Source organism: Musca vetustissima, unplaced genomic scaffold (assembly GCF_032173495.1).
Source record: "Musca vetustissima isolate MV318-11 ecotype Yass unplaced genomic scaffold, APGP_CSIRO_Mvet_v1 utg9380, whole genome shotgun sequence".
Classification (NCBI taxonomy): Eukaryota; Metazoa; Arthropoda; class Insecta; order Diptera; family Muscidae; genus Musca; species Musca vetustissima.
Window position 1 is genome coordinate 57,624 of NW_026874906.1, and position 20,141 is coordinate 77,764.

The 20,141-nt window shown below is 33.8% G+C and overlaps 1 protein-coding gene across 1 annotated transcript; it reads right to left on the reverse strand.

Annotated features, from left to right (window-relative positions):
• Positions 1 to 12,870: 12,870 nt before the first annotated feature.
• LOC133337382 (uncharacterized) lies at positions 12,871 to 15,053 on the reverse strand. Its single transcript, XM_061545612.1, has 5 exons — positions 14,083 to 15,053; positions 13,976 to 14,023; positions 13,738 to 13,892; positions 13,520 to 13,673; positions 12,871 to 13,442 (listed from the first exon to the last, which is right to left on the reverse strand). The coding sequence occupies exons 1-5, from the start codon at positions 14,162 to 14,164 to the stop codon at positions 13,318 to 13,320; spliced, it is 564 nt and encodes a 187-aa protein (XP_061401596.1). The 5' UTR covers positions 14,165 to 15,053; the 3' UTR covers positions 12,871 to 13,317.
• Between the last annotated feature and the right edge of the window lie 5,088 nt (positions 15,054 to 20,141).

Consider the following 20,141-nt stretch of genomic DNA (forward strand, 5'->3'; position numbering starts at 1 on the left):
CTTCGCCTTTATAAGGCAATGTAATACAACAACAACACAAAACAAACCATCGCCGTTGCAGTAGTTTTTCGCATTGCCATTTTTTCCCATTGATTTATTTTAAAGTTTTCAGTGCTTCTGTATTTTTTCGCAATTCTCGCATAATGGATCTGTGGTGGGGGTGGTGGTGTTAGCGAATGGTGTATTGATTTCAAGAAAATACAATCGCCCCCAGAGAATTGGCCAAAGGAGACTTTATCTGTCCGTTTGTCTCTTTGTCTATTTCCATTTGATTTTGTTGTTTTGTGTTTTCAGTTTCAACATGAAAATGCAATTTTATTGCGATTATTTCGTTTAGTTGTTGCCTTTATTTGGCTATGTGTCGGCATGGTATGTTGTTGTTGTCTTGTCTTTTGGTGGCATGAATTATTGCAATTTAATTAGTGAAACACATTTTCGCCAAAAGGAAAATTATGCCGCAGCAGCCGTAACACCAACATATTTAGCATTGTGATTTCATCGACATTTGAGGTCAATTTTAATAACCCAAGATAATGATCTCTAATGACTTGATGAGGAACGTGTCGAACTAATCATAGAAAAATTAAAATACTGAAATATTCTTAACAAAATCTCTGAAAAAATACTCCTTAAAAAAATCCACGCCTTATATAGTCCCTGGAAAAAAATCCACGCCTTATATAGTCCCTGGAAAAAAAATCCAAGTCTGATATAGTCCTTGAAAACTATATCCACGCCTCATGATAGTCCTTGGAAAAATATTCTTTAAAAAATCCGCGCCTTATATAGTCCCTGAAAAAATCCACGCCTGATATAGTCCTTGAAAAAATCCAAGCCTCATGATGGTCCTTGAACAAAATATTCTTTAAAAAATCCAAGCCTCATGATGGTCCTTGAAAAAAATATTCTTTAAAAAATCCAAGCCTCATGATGGTCCTTGAAAAAAATATTCTTTAAAAAATCCAAGCCTCATGATGGTCCTTGAAAAAAATATTCTTTAAAAAATCCAAGCCTCGGGAGGCGAATATAGCCTTTGACAATTCTTTAAAAAATCCAAGCCTCATGATGGTCCTTGAAAAAAATATTCTTTAAAAAATCCACGCCTGATATAGTCCTTGAAAAAATCCAAGCCTCATGATGGTCCTTGGAAAAATATTCTTTAAAAAATCCACGCCTGATATAGTCCTTGGAAAAATATTCTTTAAAAAATCCACGCCTGATATAGTCCTTGGAAAAATATTCTTTAAAAAATCCACGCCTGATATAGTCCTTGGAAAAATATTCTTTAAAAATCGACGCCTCATGATAGTCCTTGGAAAAATATTCTTTAAAAAATCCACGCCTCATGATAGTCCTTGGAAAAATATTCTTTAAAAAATCCACGCCTCATGATAGTCCTTGGAAAAATATTCTTTAAAAAATCCACGCCTGATATAGTCCTTGGAAAAATATTCTTTAAAAATCGACGCCTCATGATAGTCCTTGGAAAAATATTCTTTAAAAAATCCACGCCTCATGATAGTCGTTGGAAAAATATTCCTTAAAAAATACAAAAGATATCTGAATTTATAAAAATTTTAATTTATAAGAAAAAATTATCTTAAATATAAATCTATAATTGCCACATTATATATTTGATTTGTATGATGTGTATATGTATACAATATAATTCATAATAACCCCCACTCCTTCATGTTTAATTGGCCCTTGTAATTAGAGGAAAGTAACAAGTTGGATTTTGCGGATATATTTACCCGGCGGATGGTGTTACTTCCTGGAATTAAATTACACCACAAAGGCCATAAAGTAAAGTGCATGTAACAATAAAATAAAAATAAAAAAATATATTTCCAAAAGATTGATGATCCGATAAAAACTTCTTAATTACAAGAGATTACAGGAAGAAACAAATCCTCAACCCCCCTGGAGCGATGGATATATTACACACTTACATTCATATATTTATTGCCAAAAATTTGGAAACATGGCCGACAATTTGTTTCCTGCAAAAATATTTTTTTTTTTGGAATTTATAAACATTGCAAGAGGGTTGGTAGATTCGTGGGGGGTTGAGAAATAAAATTAATGATGTCTCTCTCGCTGTCTCTATAACACAGGGATGTTGTCCTTTATGTGGGGGACAACAACAATTGTTGGTTTGCCATTAATATTCAAGGACAGTTATTTTCATCCTGGCATGGACAGAAAAGTTTGACAATTGTTTACTTAAACTGTTATGGATCACAAATAAACAGCACATGATTTTTGTTGTGGGCAATCAATTTCCCACCCACCCTCATTAAAGATGGTTGTGTGGTTTATTGGAACAGAAAAGTCCTTAATAGTATTATCGTAAAACTATTCCACCAACTGCTTGCGTCCTGTGTTCATTATTGTTATATAAATATGATGATCGTGATTTTAGATTCACTTCTTTTATTTTGGAAATTGCTGTCATAAAATATTTATCGTCTATTAATACACAAAAATCATAAATTGTTAATGGACGTGTGGTTAATAAAACTTAATAATTTGTTAAATATGAATGAGATTTTTATGTATTAAAGTGCTTGCAAATATATTGGGGGTAGTACATTTGTACATTCTTTGAAAAAATACGCCTTGAAGGTCCATCAAAAAATATATTTTAATAAATCTACGCCATGAAGGTCCTGGAAAAAATATTTTTTTAATATCTACGCCTTGAAGGTCCTGGAAAAAATAGTTTTTTAATATCTACGCCTTGAATATCCTTGAGAAAATATTTTTATATGAATCTACGCCTTAAAGTTCCTTGAAAAAATATTTTTTAATAAATCTACGCCTTAAAGGTCCTTGAAAAAAATTTTTTTAATAAATCTATGCCTTAAAGGTTCTAGAAAAATATTTTTTTAATAAATCTACGCCTTAAAGGATCTTAAAAAAATATTTTTATATGAATCTACGCCTTGAATATCCTTGAAAAAATATTTCTATATGAATCCTTGAATATCCTTGAAAACATATTTTATATGAATCTACGCCTTGAATATCCTTGAAAACATATTTTTATATGAATCTACGCCTTGAAGGTTCTTGAAAACATATTTTTATATGAATCTACGCCTTGAAGGTTCTTGAAAAAATATTTTTTAATAAATCTACGCCTTAAAGGTTCTTGAAAAAATATTTTTTAATAAATCTACGCCTTAAAGGTTCTTGAAAAAATATTTTTTAATAAATCTACGCCTTAAAGGTTCTTGAAAAAATATTTTTTAATAAATCTACGCCTTGAAGGTTCTTGAAAAAATATTTTTTAATAAATCTACGCCTTGAAGGTTCTTGAAAAAATATTTTTTAATAAATCTACGCCTTGAAGGTTCTTGAAAAAATATTTTTTAATAAATCTACGCCTTGAAGGTCCTAGGAGGTGTTTGAAAAAATATATTTTTTAATAAATCTACGCCTTGAAGGTCCTAGGAGGTGTTTGAAAAAATATTTTTTTTAATAAATCTACGCCTTGAAGGTCCTAGGAGGTGTTTGAAAAAATATTTTTTTTTAATAAATCTACGCCTTGAAGGTCCTAGGAGGCGTTTGAAAAAATTTTTTTTAATAAATCTACACCTTGAAGGTCCTAGGAGGTGTTTGAAAAAATTTATTTTTAATAAATCAACGCCTTGAAGGTCCTAGGAGGTGTTTGAAAAAATATATTTTTTTAATAAATCTACGCCTTGAAGGTCCTAGGAGGTGTTTGGAAAAATATTTTTTTTTAATAAATCTACGCCTTGAAGGTCCTAGGAGGTGTTTGAAAAAATATATTTTTTTAATAAATCTACGCCTTGAAGGTCCTAGGAGGTGTTTGAAAAAATATATTTTTTTAATAAATCTACGCCTTGAAGGTCCTAGGAGGTGTTTGGAAAAATATTTTTTTTAATAAATCTACGCCTTGAAGGTCCTAGGAGGTGTTTGAAAAAATATATTTTTTTAATAAATCTACGCCTTGAAGTTCTTAGGAGGTGTTTGAAAAAATATTTTTTTTAATAAATCAACGCTTCGAAGGTCCTAGGAGGTGTTTGAAAAAATATTTTTTTTAATAAATCTACGCCTTGAAGGTCCTAGGAGGTGTTTGAAAAAAAAATATATATATTTTTTTAAAAATCTACGCCTTGTAGGTCCTAGGAGGTGTTTGAAAAAATATTTTTTTTTTAATAAATCTACGCCTTGACGGTCCTAGGAGGTGTTTGACAATTTTTTTTAATAAATCTACGCCTTGAAGGTCCTAGGAGGCGTTTGAAAAAATTTTTTTTAATAAATCTACACCTTGAAGGTCCTAGGAGGTGTTTGAAAAAAAATATTTTTAATAAATCTACGCCTTGAAAATCCTGGGAGGTGTTTGAAAAAATATTTTTTTAATAAATCCACGCCTTGAAGGTCCTAGGAGTTGATTGAAAAAAATATTTTTTAAATAAATCTACGCCTTGATTGTCCTAGGAGGTGTTTGGAAAAAATTTATTTTTAATAAATCTACGCCTTGAAAATCCTAGGAGGTGTTTGGAAAAAATTTATTTTTAATAAATCTACGCCTTGAAAATCCTGGGAGGTGTTTGAAAAAATATTTTTTTAATAAATCTACGCCTTGAAAGTCCCAGGAGGTTTTTGAAAAAAATATTTTTTTAATAAATCAACGCCTTGAAGGTCCTAGGAGGTGTTTGAAAAAATATTTTTTTTAATAAATCTTTGAAAGAATATTTTTTTAATAAATCTACGCCTTGAAGGTCTTTAAAAAAATATTTTTTATAAATCTAAGTAAGTTTTTAATTATTTTATTTTTTTAAGTTACCATATTTGTGTGCATTTGTCCAAATTTTCATTACATCCCGATAGACATTCATTAAATTTCAAACTTTATGAATTCAGTCCCAAAAAATTCTCAACATGCCAAAACAGACATTCCAAACATACTGACGCCACTGCAATTAGGTTTCATTGACAATCTACAATCTTTACAACCCCCTCTTCCTTTACTCTACCTCCTAAATTCGCCTATACAGATTTCAGCGCGTAACGTTTAACACACAAAATCATGTTCACAAAAATTCAACTTCCTTTTTTTCTGCTTTTTCTGTTGAATGGAGTTCCTCCACTTAACTTTTTAATACACCTTCGATTATCAGCAACGGTGGACACACATTGTCTGCTCTTTTTGTGTTTTTTTTTTTCTCTCTCACAATTGACAATTATAAATGTTTTACTGATATGAGGAACGAAGTTAAAAATATTGGAACTCCCAACAACACAAGCAGCATCAATAACACACACACTTAAATCGTTTAACCTCTTATTTATCCTATTAACAATGAAAAAACTACAATCTACTGGTTTTAAGTGGTACAAGAAGGGAGCCGAAGAGGGATGATATCGGGGATATACCCTTACCATTTAAATTCAATAAACCTCCGAATACATTCGCAGCAATGAAGTCGGACTACCTACCTGTGTGTGAGAGTTAGTTTCCATTGTTGTATTCGACTCGTCGTCCCTTGTTTTATTCATTGCTAAGGAATTTTTATTGTTGGTTTTTCGTCCTCCCCCCTCCCCTCACATCACATCTCTCTATGCATGTGTGTTTTAGTGTTCATCCATATGTTCCTGGAGTCTCTGCTATCCAAATGGCTATGAAATAATTGTTTATGGCCGTGTATTCACTTCGTGTTAATACTACAAAATTCCAAACTCCGACTTTTCACAGTTTTAGGTCTCATTGATTGAATTCAAAAGGAATGGGAGGGGGAATGAAATCGTTAAGGAAGACGCCGTGTTGTGGTTGTCCTTTTCAAGCAAAAAGCACTTAAGTCATTGTGTTTATGTTTCATATCTTTATTTGCTGCGCTTGCTGTGCACTTTTTTCCAAAACTGATACACTGGGTTGCAATGTTTAAAAATATATTGTTTAAAATTCCGCCTCTCTGATAATCCTGGAAAAAGTATCCCTTAAAAATCCACAACTATAAGTGGAGAAGATTTGAAAAAAAATATATTAGAGGATTGTCAGAGGAGTGGATTTTTTTATAGGACTAGTACAGGTGTGGATTAAAAAATTTTTCTAGGGCTAGTATGGGCGTGGATTTTTCAAAAAAAAAAAAAAGGTTTGTCAGGACTGTCAGAGACGTAGATTTTTAAAGACAAATTTTCCAGGACTATCAGAGGTGTGCATTCTTAAAGAATCATTTTTTCCTAGACTAGCAGAGGAGTGGATTTTTGAAGAATAAATTTTTTCGAGGACTGGATTTTCAAAGAATAATTTTTTCGAGGACTATAAAAGGCGGGGATTTTCAAAGAATATTTTTTTACGAGGACTGGATTTTCAAAGAATATTTTTTGAGGACTAAAAAAAGGGTGGATTTTTAAAAAAATTTTTTTTTCAAGGATTGTCAAAGGCGTGGATTTTTAAAATGGCGAAGCCCAGGCTTATCTTGGTCCCTCTTTCATCTCAATTGTGGACACTGACCACACCGCGGTGCCACCTGGGGAGCTATTTTCATCACCCGATGAGCTAATATGTGTCGCGAGTTCAGGAGAAACGTATTTTCAGAAAAAAAAGAAAGAGCAAGAAAAACGTGAGCGTGAGCAAATCGAGATGTAGAGGAGTCAGAATGAAGTCCGAAAATTCTTCCAACGGGTAAAACACCAAACCGAAGGCTTTGGTGCTGGCACATCCTCCTGTAGAGATAAAGAAGGAAACCTGGTGACATATACAGACAGCGTGCTGAGTATCTGGAAGAAGCACTTTGAGAAACTTCTGGTATCAAATAGTAGAAGTTAAGTGGATACCCCAGAACCAATAATAGATGGCGGTATAGAGTGTATACCACCTAGCCAAGATGAAGTCAGAATAGCAATCAATCGTCTGAAGAATAATAAAGCAGCAGGTGCCGACGGGTTACAAGCCGAACTATTCAAGATTGGTGGTCAGATGCTAGTCAGGAGCATGCACCAGCTGATTAGTACAATTTGGCTAGAAGAATGCATGCCCAATGATTGGAAGCTCAGCATCCTGTGTCCCGTGCACAAAAAAGGAGATAAGACGATATGTGCCAAGTATAGAGGAATTAGTCTCTTTCCCATCGCATATAAAGTGCTATCCAGCGTACTGTGTGAACGACTGAAGCCAATGGTTCATTGACATCAATCAATCCACCATTGACCAGATTTTCACTCTGCGCCAAATCCTGGATAAAACCCACGAAAAACATATCGACACATTCCACCTATTCGTCGACTATAAAGCCGCATTCGACAGCCCTTCTGTTCAGAGGTGTACAAAGCCATGTCTGCGTTTGGCATTCCTGCAAAATTAATTCGGCTCTGCAGGATAACTTTAACAGGCACACGATCAGCAATTAAAGTCGGAAAGGACCTCTAGGAGCCCTTTAATACCGAACGATGATTCAGGGTCATACGAGAGGCAAAAGTGAACAGAAATGGACTCTGTACACCAAACAACACATATGACCCGCCTACATCGAGAAGGAGTCTACCAATGTGGCTCCGGCAGTAAACGGCGAGAAGACCAAGCCTATGGTATCAACGCGCAAGACGTCCAGTAGACTCGAACCAACTGTGGAACTTGAGAATACAGCTTCAAGGTAGTCAAAGATTTTATATACCTTGGTACCGCCATAAACAAAAAGAATGACATCAGTTTTGAAATTCGGTCTGAGCAAATGCTACTATGATCTGAGCAAACAACTCAAAAGCAAGGCCACCTCCCGCCAGACCAAACTCACACTCTACAAGACGCTGATACTACCCGTGCTCTTATAAGGATCTGAAGCATGGATTCTTACGCAAGCCGATGAGGCAGCTCTTAGAGTGTTTGAGAGAAAAATTCTGCGAAAAATCGACTGCGTTGACGGTGTATATCGCCGTCGCATGAACCATGAGTTGTACCAGCTATTCTCGGACATCGACATTGTTAGACGTATTGAGCTGCAGCGACTACGTTGGCTAGGTCATGTTGTGAGAATAGATGAAGATGCCCCAGCCCAGTAGGCATATAAAAGCGAACCAGCTGATGGTTCACGCAGAAGAGGAAGGCCAAGAATACGTTGGAAATATTAAGTCGAAGACAACATTGCCGAAAATGGTCTTTCAAATTGGAAAAACTACGCAAAAGACCAACCCGCCTGGAAATCTTTTCTAAGCTCGGCTTATGGAACGTAAGTTCTGTCACAAGCCAGCTAAGTAAGTATTTTTTTCAAGGACTGTCAAAAGCGTAGATTTTGAAAGAATATTTTTTCGAGGACTATCAAAGGCGTGGATTTGTAAAGAATATTTTTCGAGGACTATCAAAGGCGTGGATTTGTAAAGAATATTTTTCGAGGACTGTCAAAAGCGTGGATTTTTAAAGAATATTTTTTTCGAGGACTATCAAAGGCGTGGATTTGTAAAGAATATTTTTCGAGGACTATCAAAGGCGTGGATTTGTAAAGAATATTTTTTTCGAGGAATATCAAAGGCGTCGTTTTGTAAAGAATATTTTTTTCGAAATTTTTTTTTTAAATCCAAAGTTCATATAATATTTTTTGTAATCCAGTGTATTTTAATTTTTTTCTTCGTATACTTGAGGGAGGATTCCATTGAGTGTTAATTTTCAGTTACTACCTGTTGTGTGTGGTATCAAGTTTTAAACTTCAAAACAAAAAAAAAAAAACGTAACTCTATATCACAGACATGTATGTTCAAATGTGTATTAAGCGCGATAATGTTGTTCTTGTTGTTGCAGCTGAGTTTGTTCTTATTGTCGTTTTGTTGGTCACAGCTATTTGGGATTTTTTGCATTCCTTTGGTTTTTTGTTTCATTGTTGGACGGAGTTGAAGTGAAATGTTGGGTATGAAATAGAGATATGTATGTATGTAGCAATGTACGTACCTCCACACATATGTATGTGGTATGTTGGAGTATTATTATTTTCTAACCATGAATGACTTCATTAAGAATTAGAATCTTATGTTAGAGAATTGGTGTTAATTGTTGCATTGTTTGAAGTGGGGAAGATGTTTTTTAAATAAAATATTACATTTTTTGAAATTTAAAGAAAAATCCCGATATGGATCTATTTGAGGTTCGTAGGATCCCCCATAACTCCTCTAACATTTATGAACAACACCCCAACACATCGTTCCATTTTTTATTTATTTATTCAAGACATACACACCCATAATTTCTGTTTACAAGCCATTAAAATACATAACTTATTAATTCGCAACAACGAAAACCCCTCAATATTATTAAGTGCCAAGTTATAAAATACAACGACAATAACAAATGAAAAATTTATATACACTTTTCGCCAAATGAGGGCTTTTCGATAATAAAACAAAGACCCTCACTCCATCCATTCATCCATTCGCGACGACATTACAACGCCTCATTAAATAAATAAAACTGGCCGTGAAGAGCACCAACCAACCAACCAACCGACCAACCAACACCCATTCCAGTTAAATGCTTTTTCGAGTTTCAGCTGAAACGCAAACATGTCGAAAAAGAAATAAATTTCGCATAAAATTTTAACAACGAACCGAATGCAGGAAAAACGCAATATAATAAGCTATTCAATCAATGCCAGAAAGGTACGATAAGTACAATAAAAATGGTAAATTATATTATGGGGGTGATAATTCGCGGAATAAAAAGAAAACACTTCGATAAAATACCCCTGAAAAAATATTCTTTATGAAGCCCAGAAAAAAGTAATTACAAATCCACACAAAATGATTCTTCAAAAATCCACGCCTCTAATAGTCCAGGAAAAAATATTCTTTAAAAATCCACACCTCTGATTACTTACTTAATTAGCTGGCTTGTGACAGAACTTTCGTTCCATAAGCCGAGCTTAAAAATATTTCCAGGCGCGTTAGTCTTTTGCGCAGTTGTTTCCAGTTTGAATGACCATATTCGGCAATGTTGTCCTCCACTTGATCTTCTCATCGTATTCATGCGTGAACCTTCAGCTGGTTCGCTTTTATATGCCTTCTGGGCTGGGGCATCTTCATCCATTCTCACAACATGACCTAGCCAACGTAGTCGCTGCAGCTCAATACGTCTAACAATGTCGATGTCCAAGAATAGCTGATACAACTCATGGTTCATTCGACGGCGATATTCACCGTCAACGTAGATCGGCCCATAGATCTTTCGGTGACTTTTTCTCTCAAACACTCCAAGAGCTGCCTCATCAGCTTGCGCAAGTAGCCATGCTTCAAATCCATATAACATCACTGGTAGTATCAGCGTCTTGTAGAGTGTGAGTTTGGTCTGGCGGGAGGTGGCCTAGCTTTTGAGTTGTTTGCTCAGACCATAGTAGCATCTGATGGTCATCAAAATCCTTCTCCGAATTTCAAAACTGATGTCATTCGTTTTATTTATGGCGGTACCAAGGTATATACAATCTTTGACTACCTCGAAGCTGTAGTTCTCAAGCTCCACAGTTGGTGCGAGTCTACTGGACGTCTTGCGCTTTGATACCATCAGCTTGGTCTTCTCGCCGTTTACTGCTAGACTCACTTTGGCAGACTCCTTCTCAATTTGTTCAAAGGTGGCTGTTACCGCTCTCAATGTTCGACCCATTATGTCGATGTCATCGGCGTAGGTGAGTAACATGTGTTGTTTGGTGTACAGAGTGCCATTTCTGTTCACTTTTGACCCTCGTATGACCTTTTCCAGCAGGATGTTAAAAAGGTCACACGAAAAACTGTCATCTTGTCTGAATCCTCGTTCGGTATTAAAGGGCTCCGAGAGGTCCTTTCCGACTTCAACTGCTGATCTTGTGTCTGTAGAAGTTATTCTGCATAACTGAATTAATTTTGCAGGAATGCCAATCGCAGACATGGCTTTAAACACCACTGAACGGATAGGGCTGTCGAATGCGGCTTTATATTCGACGAATAGGTTGAATGTGTCGAATGTGTTTTTCGTGGGTTTTTCCAGTATTTGGCTCAGATTGAAAATCTGGTCAATGGTGGATTTGCCAGGTCTGAAGCCGCATCGGTATAGTCCAATAACGTCATTGACCATTGGCTTCAGTCGTTTACACAGTATGCTGGATACACACAGATTGTGACTGCATCAAAGCCTTCGGTTTCGTGTTTTAGCCGTTGGTAGAATTTTCGGACTTCATTCTGACTCCTTTATTTTTAAATACGTTTCTCCTCTATCCTTTTCTCCCGATAGTTCTCCATCGCATACGCTGTGTTTTTCATATCAGTAGCATTACGACACTCCTGATCGTACCACGGATTTCTTGATGGTGGTCTTTGGTAACCAAGTGTTGCTTTTGCTAGGAAAAAATTATTCTTTAAAAATCCACACCTCTTTAAAAATCCTGGCCTCCTGATAGTGGTGAAAACCAATTTTTTTCCTTAAAAATCCAGACCTCTGATAGTCGTAAAAGAATATTCTTTAAAAATCCACGCCTTTGTTAGTCTAGGAAAAATTCTTTTTTTTATAAATCCACGCCTCTTTAAAAATCTAGGTCTCCTGATAGTGGTGAAAAAAATCCAGGCCTCCTGATAGTGGTGAAAAAAATTCTTTAATAAATCCAGGCCTCCTGATAGTGGTAAAAAATTTTTTCTTTAAAAATACGTAAAAAATATGCTTTAAAAAAAAAATATGCTTTAAAAATTTAGGCCTCTGATAGTCGTAAAAAATATTCTTTAAAAATCCACGCCTCTGATAGTCTAGGAAAAAATTCTTCTTTATAAATCCACGCCTGTGATAGCCCTAGAAAAAAATCTTCTTTAAAAATCCACGCCTCTGATAGTCTAGGAAAAATCGCCTCGTCGTCCTTGTTTGGTGCAATTTCACCTCAGCGTAATTGCCATCCTATCCTCCTAGCTGCACTTGTTCCAACTAGAAGATTTTACATACCTGCAGTATGGTTGTGGTTTTCGTTGTTATTTAGTGGAACAATGCACTGCAATCAACTGCCTCACTGCCGCTAAATTGCTAAACGATAATTTTCAACAAAACAAAAATAATCAGAAAATTAAAAGAACAACAAAAACAATGCTAATTGTGCATTGTATGTGCCGCTGTTTAAGTAGATTCCACGTACAGCATACAAATGAGCGGGGAAAACATTTTCCTCCTCATCATCTCCCTTTTTTCATTCGCCAGGCGAATGCTAAATGTCTTTTCATTGCCGCACAACAACAACAACATAAAACGATGTAGGGGACTTACATCGGATTATTGTTGTTGTGATACTTTTTTTCTGCTTCTTCTTCTTCTATTTTTGTTTTGGTTGATTTTGGAAAAAACCCCGATGAGTCATCATCATCATCGTCACATCAGAAGCATGAACGAACATAATACGTATAGAAACAACAACAACATAAACAACAAGACATGTTTTATTCATACTGACATAGCAAAGAAACCGGCAAACGGTAAAGCATGCATCCAATCTCTCACAACAAAAACAAAACCCGAACAGCCAACCAACCAACCCAACATTCCCTTGTCAATGTTCGTCAATGGCCACTCATAATATCTCCAATAAATTACTCCAAATCTCCTCCAATGTTATGTGAAGGTATGCGCGCCAAAATGTTTATAACACCGGCCAAACAGCCTGCATTAAAACCTGAAAGATACTCCATCATACAACAATCACTCATTGAGTTGTTGGTATCTCTCACATTTTGAGTTATAATTTTGTATCCATTAGATACGATGTTCTCTTAGATGGTCATCATTTTCCTATCACTACACTCTTTTGATTCTCTCATATATGATTATTTTCTAGCAAATGTTAGAGATTTATAGAAAAATTTATAGCATGCTAGAAATTTGTTTGTCATATGACTTTTTGTGGCCAGTGGGAAAATGGAAGGTATGGTAAACGAAGAGGTAATGCATAAACACTATGATTTATACATTCCAGAATTCATTATTGTTAACACGGTCCATGTCCTAGGAAAATAATGCATTCCTTTTGTTTGCCTAAGCGATTCGTAATATAATGCAATCTATATAATGCATTTTGGACAATCTTTTAAGTATACATTATATAATTGATGTATCCCAATGCATTAAATAATTAATACTTTATCATTTGTTTTATAATTCATTCCCCCAGAATACATTAAAATTATGTTCTTTTAATTTGAAATATAATAAAATAATTTATTAATAATAAACATAGTTTATATGTATTTCATAAATATATGTACGTATTCTTAGAATACAAAAACATAAACAAACAAACTCATTGTGAATACATACAAAAACATAAAATGTAATTCATTTTTGGATTATGTTTAAATAAATTCTTATTTCTCGCTACGTTTTTTAGCGAGATGTGTTTTCTTAAACTGCCTTAATTTTATCAAATGGAATGCCTTTTTAACATCCTTCTTATATTCCTTCTCGTCGTATCCTTCCCTCTTTGACACCTCTGCAAAAAATAATATATGTATTAATATGTATATTCTAAAAGTATTTAATGTAGAAAATTTGAACAATTTTACTTACCATACATTAACTTATTTATATTTTCAAAGGACTTAAAAGCCATTTTTCCTTTTATTCCTTCAAAGTTATAGTTCATAATCAATTCTTCGGAAAGTACTCTACATAAGTTTTTTACAACTCCAGAAGGAAACAATATTCTTTCCATGATGGGTATCTGGAAAAAAAGAATTTGTCGTTAATAATCATATTAGCATTTTTTAATATTATTCAATACTTACAAACGAAGCGAAGTCTTCCCCAATTTTTTTCTCAACTTTGTGGAGATCTGCCTCATTTTGTATGGGAAAGTATATTTTTTTCGCATCCTGTGTCAATAGAGTATCTAGTTTTATTTCAATTTTGGTCAGTACATTTATACATGTATCAAATTTATCTGCAAAAGTATGAAATTAAAGTGTTGATTTAAATATATATAAAATTATTTATGATGTAATGTTTATGAAATAAAATACTTACCATTTAGTATTTTAATGTTTTTCTCAATATCTTCTATTCGGGCCAATTCTATAATATAAGAAATATGTTATTTATTTATTAATGTATATATATTTAAAGTATTTTACCTGATTTTTTATTTTCGTCAGTTTGAAGTATTGCGTTCTGGGGTGCAAGAGGTGACACAAATTGTTTTTTTATTATAGACATTTTAAAAGTTTTGGTTTGGTATCAATCTTGAGAATTTAATTCTGTTTATGGAGAATTGGGAGGAATACAAATTTATTTTGGTATGGCAATCGAATTAATTTATATAATATATCATCACAGTTAAACTGTTCAGCAGTTGTGCAAGTGCATCCTTCGCTTAAAAATATTCCAATTTCTAATGATTGCATCGGCTCCGTATAAAAATTTGTGCAATTCAAAATTTTATGTCCAACTATAAAGAGTTTATTTTCGTCATTAGAGAAATGTTTTATTTCTACTGCGAATCCAGATTTAACAAAACAAAATTTATCGGCACTTTTCAAACTTAAATAGAATCCTGGAAGATTTAGAGATGTTATTACTCCTTTTCTATCATATTTTACTGCACTCTCCTCAGTATCGTCTATATAATTATCATGTACAATTTTATTATTTAATTGCTGCAATATATTTCTGGGGCTCTTAACTTGTTGTTTTAAGTGCTGCAAAAAATTTTCAAAGTCGTAGGCTGAAAAACTTCCCAAAAATCCTACTTTTTTTACACACTCCGTAAGATGCAGTAGTGAATGTACATTGTACGAAACATAATGTTCGCCAAATATCACTGGGAAGGATTCGACATAGTATTGTATCATTTGTGATGCTGTGTCTAAATATTTATGATAACTTTGTTCTGCTATCAGAATCCTATATGCACAATGTAATAAGCAAAAATGATAGTAAAAATCGTTGTCAACAATATCTGCCAAAATAACTATTCCAGTGTATAAAACGAACTGCCTAAATTCAGTTGCTTTCCAACGATGTACTTCCTTTAAACCTCTAGGTTTTCTACAAAACTCCCTAGTTATAAATGGGACAAGGGATGCTAATTTGAACGAAATTTCATCTTTTTTGATCTGATTTATTTTAGTTTTAGTTTTGTTACCTAAAAGCAAGATTATAGTTTTTTTTGCAACACCTAAATCAATGAGATGCATAGGATCTAAAGGGAATTGACTTATCATACCAATTCCAATATCCTCTAGTCCTAAAGTCGCATCCATACTTAGTCTATGGAAACTGACATTTTTTCTATCTTTAAAATCTTCATCAGTTCGGGGAGATGCAACTGTCGTACTAAAAACCGTTCTATTTTCTAGTCGCCTACCTATTTGCGTACATTTGCAACATCCCTCTAAGGCATTGTGACCAACGGTTTGACAAAGGAACGCGCGTGCGGGAGCATCACAGATAAAGCTTCTTATTTTTATTGAAATATTTAATTCTCCAAGTTGAAGACCAGTTTCTTTTAAATCATTGAATTCCTTAAGAAAGTCGTGTAAATAACTATTTACACTAAACGGCTTTATGGTTCCTAAATAAATTCCAATTGGAAAAACTTTAGCTCTCGGGTTATCGGCAATTCTTGCCAAAATTGGCCATAGTGCCAAACTAGAAGATTTATAGAGTGGAATTCCATCCACATTTATATCTAAATAAATGTTATCGCAATGTTTTATTATACTTTCGAGTTTTAACAGTTGATTTTTTAGTCCAATGTGCAGATATGAACCAGGTGTCACTGTCCTAAGGGTACATGTTTGGTTTCTAATTAAGGATTTGGATGACACTGGCATATTAACTGACAGACTTTCGGAAGATAAAACTTTTAATAAGTCATCAAAACACTCTCTAGATATATTATGTTTCACTGCCCAATTTGTTAATCTGCGGTCAAAACTTTCTTCTGCTTCTTCTTCTTCGTTTTCTATATTCAAAGTAGGAATTTCTTCTACACAAATATTTTGTTCACTTGCACAAATTAAATTATTTTCATTTGATGCACTTGCACAACGTTTATTTTTATGTGATATTAAACGCCTCCAATGTCGCTTTGAATACATTTTATAAACTTACGTCTTCACTGTCACACAAATGAAACAAAACTAAACAAATTTACAAATTTCAACAATAACGCGACATGAAGTCGCCCGAAAATAACGGGACACAAAAAAAAAAAAACAAGAAAAAAACTATGAAACTACACATTCCATTATGTATAGATTCTGGAATATAGACGGTAATCAATTTGCAGATTTCGTCAAATGAAATTACCATTTCGCTTCTATTGGGATGAATAATATAATGCATTCCATAACAATAATGTTATAATCATTTTTTTCTCAAATTGCATTCTTTTCTCGAATATTTTAGACAAATTCTGTAATGTAAATCATATAATGCAAGAAATTATTCATTATCAATGTAATGCATTCTCCATTTTCCCACTGGGATGTTATTTCTTTTTTTGTTTTCTTTTGTTAGATATTTTCGCATTGTCACTTTGACACTTCATAAATGTTTTTGTTTTGTTGTTTTCGTCTTTATTTTCGTTTATTTTTTTTCGTATTTTGACAATACAAATTAAAAAAAAAAATATGCCAGTGATGCCATATTTGGCTATTGTATAAAATTGTGAAATTCGCTAGCTGTGTGTGAAATTTATATTTTGAAGATACAAATTTATCTTTAACATAATATAAACATTTTGTTATTATTTTTCAAAATTGCAACTGTCAAAGTTTTAATGAAAACATCTGGAATTACATAATCTTATGAAATTCGTATGACAAGTGAGCACAAATTAAAATTCCAATTGAAAGAAATTGATTCTGACGGTTTGTAAAAAAATAGTACAATTTGTCCTGATTGTAAGACATTTCACACTAGAAAATAATTGTGTATGTACATACATATGTATATATTTATGGAGAAGATAATGAGCAAAATATATGGTCTGTTCCCGTACTGCAAGAATCTACTCGATTTTACTATTTTCTTCGATATCATAAAGGAAAATTCGTTATCGTAGTAAAAAGTAGGAGATTCTTGCAGTACGGAAACAGACCAATAGAATTCACATGCAAATTCCTACATCTTATATAAAATGCAACACTGCAATTAAAAATAATAAACAAATATCGTACTTTTTTCTTTTGTTTTTAAAATACTATTTATTTATTAATGATTATATTTTTTCTCTTTTTAGGTAAGTCTTGAAGATCTGTAAAAAGTGCATTTACCACTGGTAAGCTTTAATATAAATTACAAATATTCTTCTTGAGTAAATTGGCATCGTCTGACGATTACTTCAAAAAATAATATTATGGTCCGATGAGCTGGAACCAATCGTAACCTTACGAATGGGCCAACGTCATGGTAAATTACAAACAGTCGAATAAAACAAAATACCCAAATACAGACACACAGTTTGGAAAATTTCGCCCAGAACCCTAAACATTCCTAAAAATTTGAACAATTAAGGTAAATTATTAAAAGTAGGGCATATGGCTATAAATAAGTTTTACCGGGAAATGAATTTGAAGTCTTCATTGACTGTCAATTTTATTGCTTAAAGAATAAATGAACAAGAGCTATTTTCGAACTAAAATGTATAAAAATAAATGCATTATTTTTAAGATATTTTGAGTTTTTATCCTCTTTTGATGGTATTTCCGATTAAAAGTGACAGCAAATCAAACAATTTAGATTTATGTATCCATATTTAAGGGTGATTTTTCGTAGTAAAATAATTATTTTGCCGTTTTTTGTTTGGTGAAAAAATAAACACAACCACTTGTTAATTATATTTATTTTACTAGTTTGGGTAAAAAGAATCCATTATTTACAATTTGTCATTGACAAAGGCGAAAATGCAAGCCAAGCGGCTAAAATTGTAAATGGTTTTTATGTGCAATTTTTGTTTCGTAGATTCCGTTCAGGAATTTTTGATATTAAAATGTCGATAAAATCGGAAAAATTATCGAAGTTGACCGGCATGTTAGCAGTCGTAACATCGCCCAAGAGCTAAAAATCGACCATAAAACTTTTTTAGGACATTTACAATTGAACAGAAATGAACAGAATTGACCAGAAGAGGTGTCGTGTTCCATCAGGACAACGCTAGGCCACACACATCTACAGTGACTCGTCAGTCCGGATTTGACACCAAGCGATTATAATAGTTTTTTTGCATTGCAAAATTTCTTTAATGATAAAAAAATTGGTATCTAGGGAGGATTGTGAAAATCGACTTCCAGAGTTTTTTTTGCAAATAGAGAGCAGGACTTCTATTAGAGAGAGGTATTATGAAGTTACCTTTGGCATGGCAGCAAATCATACAACAACACGGTGCATATTTGGTCCAAATCGGACATTTCGAATCATGTTAAATAAAGTCCTATAGTTCGTACAAAAATAATGGATTTTTTCCCCCAAACTCATATCATGCTCACCTACTCATATTATATTTAAGGATTATAAGGAAAATTGTACTTTTTTCATTTGGTACTAATTAGCCGAACAATTGATAACAAATGAGTTCAATTTCAAGAGATTTGATATTAGATCAATGGCTAACCTTTCTCTTTCATACACGGGCTACGTTTCATACACCAAGGTTGAATATTGGGCTAATTAATTTCAATTGACATTTAATCCTCTACATATTGGTCCATAGCTGTGTCATGTACTTTTATTACAAATTACAATAGATCGAGGGTCTAGATATGATGATCCGTATACAAAAAGGTCAAACAAACATATAACAAATAGTTGTGTGGGGTATACAAATATTGGACCACTTCGCTTTCAAATCCATGAAGTGGGCAAAATTTATTGCTAGAGCAAAAATTTACTTTGAAAAGGACGTTTTTTTCTGGAGTGATGACAAATATCTACCTTGGAAGATTTTATATATTTGGAAGATTTTACATATATTCTATTTCCGAATTCAGAATTTTCGATTTTGAAATAGTGAACTTTTTTTATAACGAACTGTATTTTTCTGCCCCAACTTTCACTTTTCATTCATTTTAATTAAATTTGCTTGATCCCTACTAGTTCGCTATAACTTTATTTTAATGTTTTAATTCCTATACCTAATGACGAAAAATAAGGATTAAGTTGCATAGCTAATCCCTAATGGGGTTTCTTAACAAACAGAAATTGCAATTAAAAATAATATTGCTCAGGCAAATAGTCCAACTGTTCATGGAAGAATGTTCTAAATTCCTAAATTATGGTATAAATATTGTGTCAAAACTTACTTACTTAGCTGGCTTGTTACAGAACGGTTGTTCCATAAGCCGAGCTTAAAAATTTCCAAGCGCGTCGGTCTTGTGCGCAAGTCCACCAATTTGGAAGACCACGTTCCAAGATTTTGTTTTCTACTTGGTCTTTCCATCTAATTCGTGGCCTTCTCCTTCTACGGGAACCCTCAGTAGGTTCATTTTTTATGCCTTTTGAGCTGGAGCATCTTCATTCATCCGCACAACATGGCCTAGCTACCGTAGTCGCTGCAGCTCAATACGACTGACTATGTCGATGTCCGCGTATAAGTTTTAAAGCTCGTGGTTCATTCGACGCCGATATTCACCGTCGACGCAGATCGGCCCGTAGATCTTTCGGAGAATTTTTCTCTCAAACACCCCAAGAGCTGTCTCATCTGCTTGCGCAAATACCCATGCTTCTGGTACATATAATAGCACGGGTAGTATCAGCGTCTTGTAAAGTGTGAGTTTGGTCTGGCGGGAGGTGGCATTGTTTCTAAACTGCTTACTTAGACCATTGTAGCATATGTTGGCCATCACAATCCTTTTCCGAATTTCAAAACTGATGTCATTCGTTTTATTTATGGCGGTACCAATGTATATAAAGTCTTTAACTACCTCGAAGCTGTAGTTCTCAAGTTCCATAGTTGGTCCGATTCTACTGGACGTCTTGCGCGTTGAAACCATCAGCTTGGTCTTTTCGCCGTCAGAGATGGTCCGTCAGAAGCAGTGACGTAAATGACATACATTTCCGACGCATAATACATACGTCAGAAACGTCAGAAACCCACGCAAAACCATTAGGTTTTTGACAAAATAGCTATTTCCATTAATCAATTTGGAAATTTTGTATGCTTTACTGAAATTCATATCAAATTTTTTCG